Here is an 18,489-nt window from a genome sequence, read left to right as displayed (position 1 = left end):
ATTTTTTTGCTGACCATATAGAGCTTCTTCATCTTCAGCTGCAGACACTATAATCAGTCTAATTTCAGTATTGACCATCTGCTGATGTCCATGTATAGAGTTGTCTTGTGTTGTTGGAAGAGGCTGTTTGCTATGACCAGTAGGTTCTCTTGGCAAAACTTTGCCTGCTTCACTTTGTACTCCAAGGCCAAACTTGCCTGTTATACTGGGTATCTCTTGACTATATACTTTTGCATTTCAATCCCGTATGATGAAAAGGACATCCTTTTTTGGTGTTAGTTCTAGAAGGTCTTGTAGGTCCTCATAGAACCATTCAACTTAAGCTTCTTTGGCGCTAGTGTTGGTGCATCAACTTGTATTACTGTGATGTTAAATGGTTTGCCTTGGAAACGAACTGAGATCATTCTGTCATTTTTGAGATTGCACCCAAGTACTGCATTTCAGACTCTTTTATTGAGGGCTACTCCATTTCTTCTAGGAGATTCTTGCACACAGTAATAGATACAATGGTCATCTGAATTAAATTCACCCATTCCTGTTCATTTTAGTTCACTGTTTCCTAAAACGTTGATATTCACTCTTGCCACATCCTGCTTGACCATGTCCAATTTACCTTGATCCGTGGACCTAACATTCCAGGTTTCTATGTAATATTGCTCTTTATAGCATTGGACTTTACTTTCACCACCAGACACATGCACAACTGTGTGTCATTTCTGCTTTGGCCCAGCTCTCTTTCTGGACCTATTTCTCTACTCTTCCCCAGTGGTATATTGGACACATTCTGACCTAGGAGGCTCATCTTCTGGTGTCATATCTTTTTGCCTTTTTATACAGTTCATGGGGTTCTCAAGGCGAGAATACTGAAGTGGTTTGCCATTCCATTCTCCAGTGAACCATGTTTTGTCATAACTTCATTGAGTTACACAAGTCCTTTTGCAACAGCAATGCTGTGATCCATGTGATCATTTTGGTTAGCTTTCAGGGATTGTGGTTTTTATCATGGAGGTTGTGGGACTCTAGTTCTTGTTTCTTCTGACTGCCTTCTGATGGATGAGAATTCAAGGCTTATGCAAGCTTCCAGGATGGGAGGGACTGGCTGTGCAGAAAGCTGAATCTTCTTCTGGTAGGCAGAGCTCTGCTCAGTAAAATTTTAATCTAAATGTCTGCTGATGGGTGGGGTTGTGCTCCCTCCCTGTTAGTTGTTTGTCCTGAGGCAACCCAGTCTACAGAGTCTACAGGCTCTATAGTAGGGCTATTGGAGAACTTCAAGAGGACTTACGCCAACACGTGCCTCCCAAGACTATTACTACCAGTGCCCCAGTCCTGAGGCAGGCCACTGTTGACCCGCACCTCTGCACGAGACCCTCAAACACTCACAGGCAGGTCTGTCTCAGCTCCTGTGTGGTCACTACTTTTTCCCCTGGATCCTGGCATACACAGGGTTTTGTTCGTGCCCACCAAGAGTCTCTGTTTCCCCCAGTCTAGTGAAAGTTCTGTAATCAAATCCTGCTGCCCTTAAAAGTCAGATTCCCCGGGGATTCTCAGTCCCTCTGTCAGATCACCAGGCTGGGAAGACTGACGTAGGGCTCAGAACCTTCACAACAGTGTGAGAATTTCTTTGGTATTATTATTCTCCAATTTGTGGGTCACCCACCTGACTGGGAAAGGATTTGATTTTAACATGACTACACCCCTCCTACGGTCTCATTTCAGCTTCTCCTTTCTCTTTGGATATAAGGTATCTTTTTTGTGTGTGGGTTCCAGCATCTTCCTGTGTCATAATATTTTACAAGACTGCTTGTGCTCCTCCTTCGGCCATCACCCATGCCTTGCAGGCTTGCCCTGGTCTACTACTCAATTTCTGCCAGCTTTTCCTGGTTTTCCTTGAGCTCCCTACTGTAGGCTCTAACCACCACTGCCACCACCAACAACCAGCTGCCCAGCTGAGCACATCCAGCTTCAATCATGTGTGAAGTAAGGGTGTTCCTGGCTGAAGCTGCTCACATGTGCCCACGTTCCTGGCTGATCTAAAGAATGAGCACATACACATAAGTGACAGGAAAAGCCCAGCAGAAAATCAAATCCAGAGCATCCCAACTTTGAATATGCTCTTCAACACCTATCCTTGTAGCTAATAGAGCACCTAATGTACCTCTCAAACATAATAGACTTGCTTCTAGTGTCTATTCATAATAGACAATAAAAAAAAAATGCAACCTTATTTTTTGTAGTGGGTAGTTGGAGGTAATTGGTCAGCTAGGAAATCTGTTTTAGAAAGATAAAGATTTAACCTATTACAGAAGAGATCCCAAAATAAAGTGCATCAAACAAAATGAAAGATTATTTTTCTCTTAACCCCAGACATGAACCTGATAGTCCAAAGTGAAAACTCCAAGTTCCTTCTACATTGTTCTTTGTTATCTCCTAGGGACATTTCATGCAAATATGGGCACAATAAAGGACAGAAATGGTATGGACGTAACAGAAACAGAAGATATTAAGAAGAGGTGGCAAAAATACACTGAAGAACTATACAAAAAAGATCTTCATGACCCAGATAATCACGATGGTGTGATCACCAACCTAGAGCCAGACATCTTGGAATGTGAAATCAAGTGGGCCTTAGGAAGCATCACTACAAAAAAGCTAGTGGATGTGATGGAATTCCAGTTGAGCTATTTCAAATCTTAAAAGAAGATGCTGTGAAAGTGCTGCACTCAATATGTCAACAAATTTGGAAAACTTGGCAGTGGCCACAGGACTGGAAAAGGTCAGTTTTCATTCCAATTCCAAAGAAAGGCAATGCCAAAGAATGCTCAAACTACCACACAATTGCACTCATCTCACACGCTAGCAAAATAATGCTCAAAATTCTCCAAGCCAGGCTTCAACAGCATGTGAATCGTGAACTTCCAAACGTTCAAGCTGGATTTAGAAAAGGTCGGAAAACCAGAAATCAAATTGCCAACATCTGTTGTATCATTGAAAAAGCAAGAGTGTTCCAGAAAAACATCTACTTCTGCTTTATTGACTATGACAAAGTCTTTGACTGTGTGGATCACAATAAGCTGTGGAAAATTCTGAAAGAGATGGGAATACCAGATCATCTGACCTGCCTCCTGAGAAATCTGTGTGCAGGTCAGGAAGCAATAGAAAGAACTGGACATAGAACAACAGACTGGTTCCAAATAGGGAAAGGAGTATGTCAAGGCTGTTTATTGTCACCCTGTTTATTTAACTTATATGCAGAGTACATCTTGAGAAACACTGGACTGGATGAAGCACAACTGGAATCAAGATTGCCGGGAGAAATATCAATAACCTCAGATATGCAGATGACACCACCTTGATGGTAGAAAGTGAAGAACTAAAAAGCCTCATGATGAAAGTGAAAGAGGAGAGTGAAAAAGTTGGCTTAAAGCTCAGCATTCAGAAAACTTAAGACCATGGCATCTGGTCCCATCACTTCATGGCAAATAGATGGGGAAACAGTGGAAACAGTGACAGAATTTATTTTGAGGGGGCTCATAATCACTGCAGATGGTGACTACAGCCATGAAATTAAAAGATGCTTACTCCTTGGAAGAAAAGTTATGACCAACCTAGACAGCATATTCAAAAGCAGAGACATTACTTTGCCAACAAAGGTCTGTCTAGTCAAAGCTTTGGTTTTTCCAGTAGTCGTGTATGGATGTGAGAGGTGGACTATAAAGAAAGCTGAGGGCTGAAGAATTGATGCTTTTGAACAGTGGTGTTGGGGAAGACTCTTGAGAGTCCCCTGGACTGCAAGGAGATCCAACCAGTCCATCCTAAAGGAAAACAGTCTTGAGTATTCATTGGAAGGACTGATGCTGAAGCTGAAACTCCAACACTTTGGCCACTGGATGCAAAGAGCTGACTCATTGGAAAAGACCCTGTTGCTGGGAAAGGTTGAAGGCAGGAGGAAAAGGGGATGACAGAGGATGAGATGGCTGGATGGCATCACCTACTCAATGGACATGAGTTTGAGTAAACTCCAGGAGTTGGTGATGGACAGGGAGGCCTGGCATGCTGCAGTCAATGAGGTCACAAAGAGTTGGACGTGACTGAGTGACTGAGCTGAACTGAACTGATCTCCTAGGGATTTATTCAGTCAACCATCATTAGGTCCTTATCCATGGCAAAGACTGATAATGGTTCTTCAATACCTATCCTTCCCTTCTTCCTTTGAACAAGTCCATGTTTAGATGCTTGACGGTTCATATAGCATAGAGATCACATTTTTCAGTCCATGTGGTCAAAGATGGATAATAGTCAATGAGTTGATAATTGCTGAAGCTGGATAATGGATACAGAAGGATTATTACAGTATTCTTTTTATTTTAATACGTCTAAATTTTTCCATAATAAAAAGTTTTTATCACAGTTAAAAAAATTTTAAGTTTTTTTCCTTTCTTAATTGAAGTTAGATGACTTAAAATATTGAGTTAATTTCGGATGTACATAAAAAAACTTCAGCTATGCACATATATATTCTTTTTTATATTCTTTTCCATTATGGTTTATGACAGTATATTGACAATACTTCTCTGTGCTACACAGTAGGAACTTGTTGTTTATTCATTTTATACATGCTACTTTGCATCTGCTAACCCAAAACAGTTTTATGATTTTTAATCGATTGGATTTTTCTGAATTGCAATAAATAAAAGAATTAGTTTTGGATACCATAATAAATTTGTATTTTCTCTTGCTATCATGAAAATATCTTTAGTATACTTATTCAATTTTATAACACCTAAAATATCTTTTCTCCTATTATAGATATTATCATTATATTTCTATATCATAAATATTATATAAACTTGGAAAAAGAGGACATCCCTGGTGATGCAATGAATGGGAATCTGCCTGCCAATGAAGGGGACATGAGTTCTATCCCTAGTCCAGGATATTCCACATGTCAGGGAGCAACTCACTTCCCGCATCACAACTTCTGAGTATTCATTCTAGAGCCTGCAAGCCACACAGCAATGAAGAGTAGCCCCCACTCTCTGCATCCAGAGAAACCACACACTCAGCAACGAAGACCCACTGCAACCAAAAATAAATTTGAACAAATAAATGCGTGTGTGTATTAAAAGAGAAGGAAAGAAAGGAGGGAGGGAAGAGGAAAAGGAATTCCAAGGTTTAGAACTAAGAAAATTTAGGACTCTCTCTATACTTTTATTTTTAGAAATTATTGGCCACTCAAGGGTAACTCCTGGATGATGAAACTCGCTGAAACAAGAATAACACAGGGAAGGAACTCTGGCTCTGGAGAACAGGCCTCCTGCTTAAGGGCCTCTCCAGGGACCACCAACACTCTCCAAGGTCTAGAGCTGATATCAAGTCCCACTGGTCATGATTTTAGAGGCAAAGTCAAGAAAACTTCCCCTTGGACAGGACTATAGGGATATTTCCTTCCTCAGAAGCACCACCTCTGCATCTTCTAAAGGAAGGACAAAGTTCAGGAAAGCTCATGAAACTGAAACCCTAGCCATTTCTGTGGCTTTTGCTCCAGTGTTGGAAAGAATGACAATCAGGTGCCCTCCATGAAGCCCTAGCCATATCTGGGGCTTTTGCTTCAGTGTTGGAAAGAATGACAATCAGGTGCCCTCCACTGTGAGCATCTCTTGTTGACCTAGGGAGCCCAGGTAAAGACAAATATTATTCTCATTCAGCTCCATCTTATCTTAAAACTCTCCATTCTGAGAACTCATGACAGTACAAGGCATAAATAGAAATCAGGTTCTCATTTATCACCCTCCTGAGTCACAACACCTCCTGAGTTCAAGGGGAGAGAAGTGAATATTATATCTTGCTTTGCTCTATACTAAATGCTCTAATTCTCCACTTAGCCACATGTTCTAGGTGGCCTTTTATTTCTCCTCTTTTTTTCTTTTACCATCTCTGTGATGCACAGAAGGTGCTCCAAGTTTGAGTTGGCTTCATCCAAATCTTCTAGTACCAACTCATAGAATACCACAGTCTTCATGAACTCTCATGTTAAGTACAGAGATGACAGTGCAAACAGTGGACATTATAAATTCACAAAAACCCTGGAATGGGAAGCCCTTGGAGTCACTGCAATATATAACCCTTGTCTCCCATTTGAGGGCTTCCTTCTACCAGGTTTCTGTGAAATGAGGCTATTCCTGTGCTGCTTCTGCTTGTGTTGACACAAAAGGGGAGAGAATTTCCATTTAGTACCAGAAACACCCAAAGATTATCCCCCATTCTTTAGAATTTCTAAGCTGGAAAGAACTTTTCTAGTTTTCCTAGATTATTCTTTAATGAGAAACCCAAGTTACTTATTCATGAACTTACAGTGATAGAGAAAGGTTCTGTGCCATCAACAGCTGTCACAATACCTCTGCCAGTCATTCAAACATGCATCATAGACTATCAGCCAGATGATCGGGCAATATCTTTATTGCTTACACACACTATGCCAGTGGGCCTTCCAGTTGTTTGAACTCTGTTCCTTTTGAAACTGGAGAATGGTAATTCTCAGGGCATTGGGGTCTATTTCCGTTCCCTTCATTTCCTTCTTCAGCCTGTATAAACTCTTTTCTCTTCCCCTTTCTTTCTAGGTTTGATTCTCTATTTATTTCTTTCCCACATCTCCACCTTAGCCAATAGATTACTGCCCTGAGCTGGGCAGACGTGATGAGGTCTGACATGGCAAGGTTGCCTCTGCTGAAGCTTGATTCATAGCATCTCATCTCCAGACATTCTCTGAGACTCATAGCACATTGGAGCATTCTTTTCTGTTCTTGTCCCTCTGAAGGGAATCTCTAATGCTCCATGGAAGCTGCCAACACAACCAGAGTCACTGTGTTTGTTCTCCAAGGACTATCCAACAACCCTCACATCCAGATAGTACTATTTGTAATATTCCTGGTGATTTACCTCCTGACCCTCACAGGGAACCTGCTGATGCTGCTGGTGATCAGGACTGATTCCCACCTCCACACCCCCATGTACTTCTTCCTCAGTCAACTCTCCTTCCTGGATGCTTTCTATTCCTCAGTCATTGTGCCTAAGTTGCTAGAGAACCTGCTTTCCAAGCGGAAGACTATATCCTTCCTTGAATGTTTCACCCAGATTGCCTTAGTCATATTTGCTGGGGCCACTGAAGCTTGCCTCCTTTCAGTCATGGCCTATGACCGGTACCAGGCTGTGTGCCACCCACTGCTGTATGTGGTGACCATGAACAAGAAGGTGTGTGCTGGCCTGGTGGGAGCTTCCTGGGCCATAGGAATGGGGACTGGCCTACTTAACACCATTCTCCTGGCTCAACAGCAATTCTGCGGCCCCAACTACATCCGCAGCTTTGCCTGTGAGTTTCCTCCAGTGCTCCTGTTGGCCTGTTCTGACCCCTACATTAGCATTGCCTCCATCCTGACCACCATGGTGGTCTTGGGCCTTGGCACCCTTGTCCTACTCCTGGGATCCTATACCCATATCATCATGACAGCCTTGGGGATCAACGCTGCCTCAGGTCAGAACAAGATCTTCTCTACCTGCTCATCTCATTTTCTTGTGGTCACCATTTTTTATGGCTCAGGCGTTTTCAGGTATGTCATTGCTATACCTCCGGAATGTGGATGTAGGATATTTTTCACTTGAAATCAATGGTGATCTGTAGAACAGAGCACTGCAAAGTAGTAAGAAAAGAACTGCACAAGAATTTGGGAAGCCCTGAGTTCTAGTTCTCGCTCTGATGTGTGAAGTCTTAAAAATTTATTTTCTTTCTGAGACCCCAATTGTCTAACTCTGAAAAATAAGCTTATACAAGGACTAAAGGGTTTCCTAATTTCATTAACCTATGATCTTAGAGTGTCAGAAGGAAATCAGAGAGACTTTAGTAGGCTTTTATTCAGAGTTGGACAAAACATGTATAAAATATATCATACTTGAAACAAATGCCATTTCTCTTTCCCACTGAAAGATCCAAAGCCTATTTGTCCTGTAACTATTGATTAGGCAGCTACTTACAACTGCTTTGTACAATCAAGATCAATTTTAGTATGTGTCATACCACAAGATAAATGTTATTAATCTCATTTTTGGATTTAAAAAAAAAATGAGTTTCAGGAGTAACCAGGTGCTTTATCAAAGTTGCCAGAACAAGCTAAGAATGGAGGCAAAATATAAACCGAGTCTCACTGGCTTGAAAACCTCAAGCTCTTTTCTACCATGTTTCTCTCAAACATAAACAGCTCTGGTTTATGAGCGCTTGGTTCCCAGGAAATAGAGTCACTACTGGCCTGTCCTCTCTACTAGTGAATCTGGAGATGGATTTGCACAATTAGTCTTACCATTATTGGATTCATAATCATTTAGCATTCATATCATACTAAACATACTTTTATCTTTCACTTTATTTACAGATCTTGGCTTCTATTCTAAGCCAAATTTGATAAATGCTTGAAAAAGGACAAATATTTCTTCCACTGAGCATTAGAAAAATAATGTGCTGTCATTCTGGGGTAATTCCAAGAACCATAAATGTTGGGGGAAATGACAGCATTATTGGACTATCATATAGTTTTGTAAGGAACAATCATGACAAGATGGGAACATACAGTTGTATATATATAAAAAAAAGAAAAAACATTCTTCATATTCTCTACATAACTACTAAGGAAAGACGCTTTGAAAAGTATGAAGTACTATAGAAATGCATGACATCATTTTTAGTTCTGTTCTAACCTGGAACACTTCATAGGCTGCAGAATTTCCTTTTTCTCCTCAGGGCAGCTCTTATAATGTTCGGCATAAGATCACTCTTGTATGGAGGCATTTGAAGGCAGAAATGACTGACTTCTCATGATAATACAGTCACTTGTAGATGCTTCTACCAGTGATAGTGACTCAGCCAGAGGACCCACTTTGCAGAGTCTGGGATGGGATGGACCCTGGCTGCTTACAGCCATGTGTCCATTGTCCTGAGCTCATTTTATGCCTTTGTGCAATTCCCTTCAAGGTACATGACTCCAGCTTCTGGCTCAGCCTTGGAGCAAGTTCTATCCGTGCAGTACAGTGTGGTGACCCCGCTACTGAACCCCCTTATCTACAGTCTGAAGAACCAGGAGGTAAAGGCAGCTCTAAGAAGGATGCTGGCCAGGAAGCCCAGGCTTACCTTCTAAGCCAGGCTCTACTGCCTCCTCATAATTGGAGAAAAACTCAAGGGAAGGAAGAGGAGATAGCTTCATTTCTTAGATATCTCAGCATGAATTCTAGTCCAAATGGAAGTCTTAGTTCCTCTAACCCTTGTGCCCTCCCCTAGTCAAGCGAGATGGAAGAACCTCCACAGAACTGATGGCATCCATCCACAGATGACCCAGTCACTACACAAGAAAACCTTCTCAAAAACCACATAGAGGAATTCTCAAAAAGTGAAAAATAGAAACACCAAATGTCCCAGCAACTCCACTCCTGGGAATAGAGTCAAAGGAAATGAAAACACTAACTCAAAAAGATATATGCAAGAATGTCTATGGTGCTCCAGTGGTAAAGAATCTGTCTTGCAATGCAGGGGACGTAGGTTCAATCCCTGGTCAGGGAACTAAGATCCCACATACAGAGGAACAACTAGGTCAACAAGCTACAGCTACTGAGCCTGCACACTCTAGAGCCCATGAAACCAGGCCCCTCAAGAAGCCTTTGGAGAGCAGTGAGAGAAGCCTGTGTGGGGCAAATAAATACACCCACAGCCACCTCAGCTAGAGAAATTTTGCACAACTCCCTGACCCTAGGGGCCACAACAAAGACCCAGCACAACCAATAAGTTAATACATAATAAATATCTTTTTAAAATATATGAGCTCCCATGTTGTTGCAAGCATGCTCAGTCACACCTGACTCTGTGTGACCCTATGGACTGTAGCCCTCCAGGCTCCTCTGTCCATGGGATTATCCACCCAAGAATACTGGAATGCATTGCCATTTCCTCCTCCAAGGGATCTTTACAACCCAGGGATTAAATCCCTGTCTCCTGTGCCTCCCGCATTCCAGGCAAATTCTTTATCACTGAGCCATGGGGGAAGTCCCAAGTTCATAGCAGCATTATTTACAGTACCCAAGGCATGGAAAGAACCTAGGTGTTCATTAATGGATGAATGGATAAAAAAAGGTATGGAAAAAGCAATGGAATATTATTCAGCCTTAAAAATGAGGAAATTCTACCACTTGTGACAACATGGAAGCTCCTTGAAGGCATTATGCTGAGTGAAATGGGTCAGACATAGAAAGAAAAATGCAATGTGATGTCACATACATGTGGAACCTAGAGATCAACCAAACCCATAGAAAAAGATATCAGACGTGTAGTTATCAGGAGTGGAGGGTGGGAGGAAGGTGATCAAAAGGTACAAATTTCCACTGTAAAATATGTACTACAGATGTACACGACATGGTGACTATAATTAACACCACTGTATGATATACAAGGAATCTGTTAAGAGAGTTAATCCTAAGAGTTCTCATCACAGACAGAAAAGATTTTCCTCTTTCTTCTTTCTTTTCTTTATATGATATCTTTATGAGATAATGGGATTTTGTCTTTAGGAATAGAGGAGTTTTATTTGAGCCAAATTTAGGGCTATAGCCCAGGAGACGACAGCCTCTCAGATAACTCTGAGAAACTTCCCCACTGAAGCATGATTTTTACCATGATCACCTACCTTATCAGAACAAAGAACATACATCAAACATAACAGGGGTATATTCCTCAAGTGTCCAAAAAGAGGCAGCTATAGTCCATATAGAGCGAGACAGCAGGACCCTAGTGTCTGGGAACGGAACCATACTTTTGAGGATGTTAATGTGTATGTCATGTGAAGGGAGTTTATTATCCTTATTTTCCAAACAGACATTCTTTATCTCAGTGGTTAAAACAGATATGCTCCGTGAGTTTGACAGGCTGTTCCAGTTCAACAAAATTCAAGCTGAACCATGTAGGGACCAAAAAGACTTTCCCTTACCTCAATGTGTGAAAATGTTCTACATCAGAGAGAACTCTCAGGATTTTCCCAATTAGTTCTTTTGAGATGATGCATATTAATTAAACCTATTGCAATGCATAGATATAGATATAGATATAGATATAGATACAGATACATGCATGCGTGCTCAGTCACTTCAGTCGTGTTCAACTCTTTGCAAGCTTATGGACTGTGGCCCACCAGGCTCCTCTGTCCATGGGATTCTCCAGGCAAGAATACTGCAGTGGATTGCCCCTTCTTCCTCCTATATATATATATATAAAATGATCATGCTGTAAGCCTAGAATTTACACATTAATTTATGTCAATTATCTCTCCACAAAACTAGGGGGAAAAGGTAAAAAAATCTTTACAATCCCATCAGTCATTTCCACAGCTTTTGCTTTTTCTCCCATTTTTTGCCCTTTCCACAGCTCCTCTTCGCCTCTCCCTCACTTGTTTTACTTCTGTCTATGCACAAAGCAGAAATCTGACCACTAGTAAATACCCCACTTCATTCCGCGAGAGTCCCCTCTCAGTACTGAGAACTTCTTTCTTCCCATACCAAAAACTGCGTGGCAAAATCTAGAGCTCCAGAGTAACTTGGAAAGAAATGAAGTAAAATCAATGTCTCCTCTTGTCTTTGTCCTTAATAAGTAACACAAGAAGTAGAACACTGCAAATAGTAAATACTCAATAACTATTTGCTGATTATGGAGTGAATGAAGGAATGAATAGTGGACCTGTCTGAGGAGTCCATTCTCTTATATGGTCCTAGGAAATAGGAGGGACTATCCTCCTCTAACGGAGAAGGCAATGGCACCCCACTCCTGGGTTGCCTGGAAAATCCCATGGACGGAGGAGCCTGGTAGGCAGCCGTCCATGGGGTCTCGAAGAGTCGGACATGATGAGCAACTTCACTTTCATTTTCACTTTCATGCATTGGAGAAGGAAATGGCAACCCACTGCAGTGTTCTTGCTTGGAGAATCCCAGGGAGGGAGGAGCCTCATGGGCTGCCGTCTATGGGGTCGCACACGACTGAAGTGACTTAGCAGCAGCATCCTCCTCTAAGAACTTTCTAGGTGGCACTAGTAGTAAAGTCAATGCTGAAGGCATAGGAGATGTGAGTTCAACCCCTGGGTTGGGAAGATTCCCCTGTAGGAGGACATGGCAACTGACTCCAGTATTCTTGCTGGGGAATTCCATGGACAGAGGATCCTGGCAGGCTATAGTCCATAGTGTCGGAGATACAATTGAGCGACTTAGCACATATGCACACATCCTCCTTTAAAACCTTGTCTAACAGACTCTGTATCTTCAATGTTTAGTACGGTTCCTTAGTGTTAATGAAGTGTGAAATCTCTCAGTCCTGTCTGACTCTTTGCAACCCCCATGAGCTATATAGTCTATGGAGTTCTTCAGGCCAGAGTACTGGAGTGGGTAGCTTCTCCCTTCTCCAGGGGATCTTCCCCACCCAGGGATCAAACCCAGATCTCCCTCATTGCAGGCGGATTCTTTACCAGCTGGGCTACCAGGGAATAGTGTGCAAAGAAAAAGAATGAATTAGAGAGAAGGGGGTGAGAGAAGGAGCATATGAAAAAAAAAAAAAATGTGTGTCCTTCATGACAATACAGATGTCAGAGGGAAGTACTATAGGAGAGATCGGGATCCAAAGAGGTAAGAGTCCAAATTTCGGTTCACCACTCAAGGTCATTATCACAAGAGCTTGCTAAAACATGGGCACTCTGACCCCCTGCCCAGAGTCTCTCCATCACCTATCTGAGCCTGGTTCATTTAAGATCCCTGACTTGGTTCAAAACCTGTTCCAGGCATAGAAGAAGGAGAAGGAATAGAGAATGCAGAACAGATGCTCAACTGCCACCCCATCTCCCATTCAGCTCTCAAGAGAGTTCTCAGAAAGACAGCAGCAATTGTTCTACCCAAAAACTGACAGGTCACATCAGCCAAGACCACTTCCGTGCCAGCTCCCTGAATTCTATCTGTTCTTGATCCTTTGACCCTCAGGCTAAGATCCTCTCTGCAATTGTGTTTCCTTCAGCAAAGCCCTCTGAAAATCATGGTCTCATATGTGGTACACTCACAGGGGAAATTTCCAAGGTGAGGCTATTTCTCTGGAGATGAAGGCCAGTGATGTGGAACTGAGCCAAACAGTCTCAGCTTCAGCAGCATTTCTGCTCTGCACACTTGGTGGAGCTGGTCCTTTACATTTTCCAGAGCATATATGCCTTCCTGGGGGTGTAACTAAGGCAAAATAATATGTAGATGTGCAAGATCCGTGGAGGAATGGCCATTTAATCCTGCCTGCACACAAACAAACACACACAGAGATTATTCCTAAAACCCTGTTGACTTGGGGGAAAGCCTTTTGTCCCATAATTAGGGTAGGAAGAGCATGGGAATACACTGGGTTCAAATTCAAAATAAAATTATGTGATGAATACCAAGTTGTTTTCTGAGTCTTAATTTTCATTAAGAACAGGTGAGGAACTATTTCTGCTGTATGACCCCTAAAGGTATGGTAACATTTTCCAGTTTCTACACTCCATAGTTTACAAGTCTTATCAAAGGAACCAGTGGCAATTTTGTCACTAAGATTTAAAAAATATATATGTGGAATTTGAAAACAAAATCAATCACAGTATTTGATACACAGAATTAAGACAAGACATTAACACACGGATCTCTATTTAGAAATCTACTTCACTTTTTATACTTCAATAAAATTAATTTTAAAAAACAAATAAGCAATTTATTACTCAGTAATTTATTTACCCTCAGGAGTCCTGAGGATGGGAAGTGACACTCTCCACCCTACCCCCACAAAAAATTTTATTTCACTTTTAAAATAATAAGCAATCCAGTAAATCAACTATACTCCAATATAAAATAAAAAATTTAAATAAGCTAAAAAAAAAAAAAAGAACAGGTGAGGAATGTCCTAGCCACCCCTTGCCCAATACTATATGTCCCTAAGCAGGCTATGGGGACTTCATTAGGGAGCTGGTGGACTCTGAAACAAGAGAAATATGGTCTGAATGCCAAAAGCCCTATTGGGTATATAGGGTAGGAAAAGGGAATTAGAAAATATAACTTGGCTAATACAGAAATGGGGTAATTTAAATTGGATTTTGGGTAGGCTGGATTGTCAAAGCAGGAAAAGATCTCATAAAAATCACTAGACCAAAACCTTCATTTAAAAATGAGGAAAGTGAGCCACAGAGACAAAGATAACTTTCCCAGGTTTAGACCATCAGTAAGAAGCAGAAACAGAGTTTAGGACTCATATCTCCTGCTTCTCCATCTTTCACATTCCTTATAATCAAATTAGAATAAAGCTCTGCAAACATCCTCCTATAAATCAGAGAAGCAGCAAGGAGTAATAGTGTGCAGGGTCCCAACCAAATGGCCCCAAGTGTCCAGATTCTTCAGTTACTGAGCTGTTTTAATCTATTCTTTTTATTTATTTTTATTAATTAATTTTTATTGCAGTATAGTTCCTTCAAAATGTTGTATTAGTTTCTACTCCATAGCAAAGTAATCAGCCTACATACACATATATCACTTCCCTTTGTGATTTCACCATTTGGGATACCACAGTGCATTAATTGGAGTACCTGTACTATACAGTATGTTCCCATCTTTTGTCTATTTCGTACACAGTATCCAACCCCAATGTGTCAACCCCAATCTCCCAATTCCCTCCCTATCCCTTTCTCCCTTGATCTCCATACATTTGTTCTCTAAGTCTCTATTTCTGCTTTGGAAATGTGGCAGTGAAAAGGAAAAAAAAGAGAGAATGAGTTTTTTTTCTTTCTCTTTCCTGAGAACAAAGAAGATAAAGAGAACAGTGAGCAGGACTGAACATTTCTAGTGTTTTGTTTTGTTTTTTTCCCTTTAACTGCTCCTAATTCTGCATGTCTATAACTAAGTTTGTTTTTCTGCCCCTAACTCTGCAGGAGCTACACTTTGCACCTATTTTCCTTTGTCTCTGTGCTCAATACATCCTGAATATTTAGGTGTTTACCCTTATAACACCCTTCCCCTTGTAGTTAAATATTAGAAAGAAGGCCACAGAGCCACTGAACTGCCACGCTCAGTTACTGTGTTACAGATGCCAGCCTATGGCTGCTTTTGACAAGATCCTAAAATCCTTGCTCCTCATCATAGATTCCTGCCTGGGAACCCTCATCTTAGAATATAAGCCTCTAGAATCTTCATGGAGTGGGAGCACAGTTCTTGAGGCATGAACCTACTATATTCCCCTCTCTGCCAGCTGAGAATTAAATCAACTCTCTATCTCCAAACTCTGTCTCCATATTTTTTATTCAGCTCTGGTGGACAGAGTAAGCCAAGATTTTGGCCAGCAACAGAAATAAGGTCATCAATACCACTTTTCTAGATGACAAACACATGAGAAGATGCTTAACATCACTAATTACTAGAAAACTACTGTAAGGTGTACCCTCACACACGTCAGAATGGCTATCATCAAAAAATCTACAAACAATAAACGCTGGAGAGGGTGTGGAGAAGAGAAACTCTTACACTGTTGGTGCTAATGTGAACTGATAGAGCCACTGTGGAAAACAATACGGAGTTTCCTTAAAAAACTAAAAATAGAACTACCATATGACCCAGCAATCCCACTCCCAGGCATAGACCCAGAGAAAATCATAATTCAAAAAGACACATGCACCACTATGTTCATAGCAGCAGTATTTACAAAAGCCAGGACATGAAAGCAACCTAAATTTCCATCAACAGAGAAACAGATAAAGAAGGTATGGTACATCTAGATGGTAACCAATTTGTGAAGGGTATTTTCTTATCTTAGGGGTAAGGAAGTACCTCAACCCCCTTCAAGTCACCCATTTCAGATTCTTGGAGCCCCTGCTCTTCCTGTCCTTTTCCCACTCCACAGCTTTACCTGTCAAAATCCCACCAATACTTCAAAATGAGCTTAAATTCACTCTTGTCATGAATCTTTCCTTGAGCCCTTTTTCTCACAGCCTCCCACCAAATATAAATTATCTTTCCTCTTATCAATACTCAAGGCACCTTCCTAACCTCTCATAATATTAATGATACTGTATCTTGTATTATAAGTATTTATTAATGTTTATTTTATGAGTCCAACTAGTCCATGAGGGAAGTGATGTTTTTAGCCAGCTTTAGAGTCCCTCCAAAGCTCTTTGAATTATGCTAGGTGATCAATAAAACTTGGTTGAATTGAATTGATACAGAAAGGAATCTCCATCTTTGAGTTGTTGTAAGTTCAGCCTATTTCCTCTTTGGTAGAGATGAAGGTGGCTATGACCCTTGGCCATGTCCACCTTTCAGCCTGTTGCCTCTCTCTCCCTCCAGGAAGAAAATAACAGCCAACCACTCAAAATCAAGCCCTTTATTTAGGACACAGGAAAGTGTAGTGAAAGTGCCACTGGAGGCCCTGAGCACGAGTCAGAAGCCTCAGAGCACTGTTCACCCATCCCTGGAGAACAGCCCTTGTATGTCCAACAATACCACTAGAGGGCCCGCATCTCAGAGACAAATTAGCTTCAAGGGGTACAAAGAAGCAAAATGAGGTAGCCAGAGGGCAGAGGAATTTTCAGGAACAGAAAGAGGGCAGAAGCAAAGGCAATAGGTGTTCACAACTTCTCACAGAGCCACTGATCCTGCTTCTCAGAACAGAATGCTTTATGGGCCAACCTGATCATGAAGAAGGAGACAAGGCACGTTGACCAACTGGATTTTAGCTCAAACTCCCATTCAGTTTTATCCTCAGGAGGGCTGAGGTGGAAGTGTGGGTGAAAACTACAGACAGAAAGACTTTCCTGGCCAGGTAGCAAGGGACACTGAGCCACCTAGTGGAATAAGGTCCATTTTCTTAAACTCCAAGAAAATTGTAGGGCGGTGGTAACAAGGGTTTGTCTTAGGGTTTAGGACTAAACAAGTCAAATCAGATGTTCAAGTCCAGGTGAAGGAAATCCTGGGACTCAACTCTCTACTAAGGAATCCTTGTTAGGAAAGTTGCTAAACAGCAGTGGAATAAGTGGGGCTTGAAAATTGGAAAGCTGAGTCAGCTTGATGAGTTTTGTTTTGAAAACGATATTCTAGCTTAAAACCAGGAAATAGAGAGAAAGGGGTATGGTGCTGGAACTAAAGGGCTGAGAAGAGGGAGAGGAAGTGTAAAATAGAAGATAGAATGGAGACTCACAGTAGTTAATTCCTACTTTATCCAGAATCTTCTTGACACACATAATGTTATCAGTAAGGTCATCATCCAGGAACTCTGGCAGGAGTTATAGGTGGAAAAAATGAGAGAGTTAAGTATTGCCCAGAAAGGTAATGAGTTTCCCTCTTCCCTGGTCCTTCTCTGAATTAGAGGCTTAAGCCTGTTGCCTTTTATGTGAGCAATCCAATACAGTAATGCCTCCCCCTCGGTAAAGACTCCCTTCCCTTCTCTGGGGTATCTCTGGAGGAATTATCAACTTCATCAGCTGACTTCCTCTGAAAATGCAGAGTATTAGACTTCAAGATCCCCAAACAACTCAGATCATCTACCCATGAACTTGAAGGGACTGTCTGGGGATTTGGTGATAATGAAAATTTCTAACAGCCTCTTAATAATATCAGTTCAAGTCCCACACTTGATGTAGAGTCCTAGGCAGTGAAGCCAGAGGTGCACTTGACCCGGAAAAAAGAATTTATCTGAGAAGTAGGCAATCTTAAAAAAGAAGATCAAAGTCGGATGCTGTCTCACTGTATTTCACGATGCGCACTGTTCGCTGAACCCATGGTAGGCACAGTGTGAGCTGGGAAGCTGGAAGAAAACTCAAGGAGCTGGAGGAGCTGCAGACGTGTTCATTCTCTCCTGGCTGCGCAGCAGGAGTGGCAGCAAACACACTACATTCTCTTCCTCTCATGGCTCATCCAGCAATATAACCATAGGCAGTCACACGGAGCCATAAGGCCGCCTCAAGGACTTCTCAGATGGTGCTTCTACAGGCATATTGCACAAGGTAGTCATGACCAAGTGTACAGTGACACGCATGTACAGTGCTATAAATGATCTCAGATGTTACATAACCATGCATTTTTTAAGTTTTATTTATTTATCTATTTATTTTATATTGTAGTGGTTTTTGCCATACATTGACATGAATCAGCCATGGACTTACATGTGTTCCCCATTCTGATCCCCCCTCCCGCCTCCCTCCCCATTCCATATCTCTGGGTCTTCCCAGTGCACCAGCCCTGAGAACTTGTCTCATGCATCCAACCTGGGCTGGTGATCTGTTTCAAAACCCTTGATACTATACTTGTTTCAATGCTATTCTCTCAGAACATCCCACCCTCGCCTTTTCCCAGAGAGTCTAAAAGTCTGTTCCGTACATCTGTGTCTCTTTTTCTGTTTTGCATATAGGGTTATCATTACCAACTTTTTAAATTCCA

The 18,489-nt window shown here is 41.6% G+C and overlaps 1 protein-coding gene across 1 annotated transcript; it reads left to right on the top strand.

The window, feature by feature from the left end:
- The first annotated feature begins 6,831 nt into the window (after window positions 1–6,831).
- LOC136167541 (olfactory receptor 8S1-like) lies at window positions 6,832–9,179 on the top strand. Its single transcript, XM_065935066.1, has 2 exons — window positions 6,832–7,604; window positions 9,017–9,179. Exons 1-2 carry the CDS (start codon window positions 6,832–6,834, stop codon window positions 9,177–9,179), a joined length of 936 nt encoding a protein of 311 aa, XP_065791138.1.
- Window positions 9,180–18,489: the final 9,310 nt, after the last annotated feature.

Source organism: Muntiacus reevesi, chromosome 4 (assembly GCF_963930625.1).
Source record: "Muntiacus reevesi chromosome 4, mMunRee1.1, whole genome shotgun sequence".
Taxonomy (NCBI): domain Eukaryota; kingdom Metazoa; phylum Chordata; class Mammalia; order Artiodactyla; family Cervidae; genus Muntiacus; species Muntiacus reevesi.
This window is presented reverse-complemented; position numbering and strand designations above follow the sequence as displayed.

Coding starts and splice junctions, on each gene's coding strand:
- LOC136167541 (XM_065935066.1), top strand. CDS start 6,832: ATGGAAGCTGCCAACACAACCAGAGTCACTGTGTTTGTTCTCCAAGGA. Junction 7,605..9,016: donor TATGGCTCAGGCGTTTTCAG/GTATGTCATTGC, acceptor ATTCCCTTCAAG/GTACATGACTCCAGCTTCTG.